This window comes from Buceros rhinoceros, unplaced genomic scaffold (assembly GCF_000710305.1).
Source record: "Buceros rhinoceros silvestris isolate BGI_N320 unplaced genomic scaffold, ASM71030v1 scaffold32744, whole genome shotgun sequence".
In the NCBI taxonomy this organism is placed as follows: Eukaryota; Metazoa; Chordata; class Aves; order Bucerotiformes; family Bucerotidae; genus Buceros; species Buceros rhinoceros.
The window spans coordinates 1-383 of NW_010408128.1; the positions used below are offsets into that span (position 1 = coordinate 1).

At 71.0% G+C, this 383-nt stretch overlaps 1 protein-coding gene across 1 annotated transcript in view; it reads left to right on the forward strand.

Annotated features, from left to right (window-relative positions):
• Nucleotides 1–312: 312 nt before the first annotated feature.
• Nucleotides 313–383, forward strand: part of ABCF3 (ATP-binding cassette, sub-family F (GCN20), member 3) — a gene marked incomplete at its 5' end in the record, with an annotated part of 9,182 nt that continues 9,111 nt past the window's right edge. Inside the window, one exon of the mRNA XM_010134774.1 lies at nt 313–368. Coding sequence (XP_010133076.1) covers nt 313–368 — 56 coding nt within the window. The remainder of the gene's footprint in view (nt 369–383) is intronic.

Consider the following 383-nt stretch of genomic DNA (forward strand, 5'->3'; position numbering starts at 1 on the left):
ACGGCGCCCACCCTGCTGTCGGGGTGCTGGCGCCACGGGCGGCAGTGGGGCGCGGAGTGGGCGCGCAGTGACCCTGGGGAGGGCTTCCACCCTCGCAGGTGCGCCCCTCTTTCTCTCCCCGCCACTGAGCTGTGGCCAGTGGCGCCTGCCCGCCTGCAGGGTGAGCTGGGGAGGAAGGAGACGAGCCACCCTTTGGTCCTCTTGTCCTGCTGGGAGAGGGAGCAGCCGCGCCTGGTCATGGGCAGCCGTGGAGGCAGCACGCTGTGGAGCCTGCTGGAGCTCGTGCTCACCCACCCAACTGTCTTGTTGCAGCAGATGCTGGCGTGGACCTGCTGCCGGGGCTGCCGCTGAAGAGAGGCCCGACGTCGGTCAGGGAGGGGCGG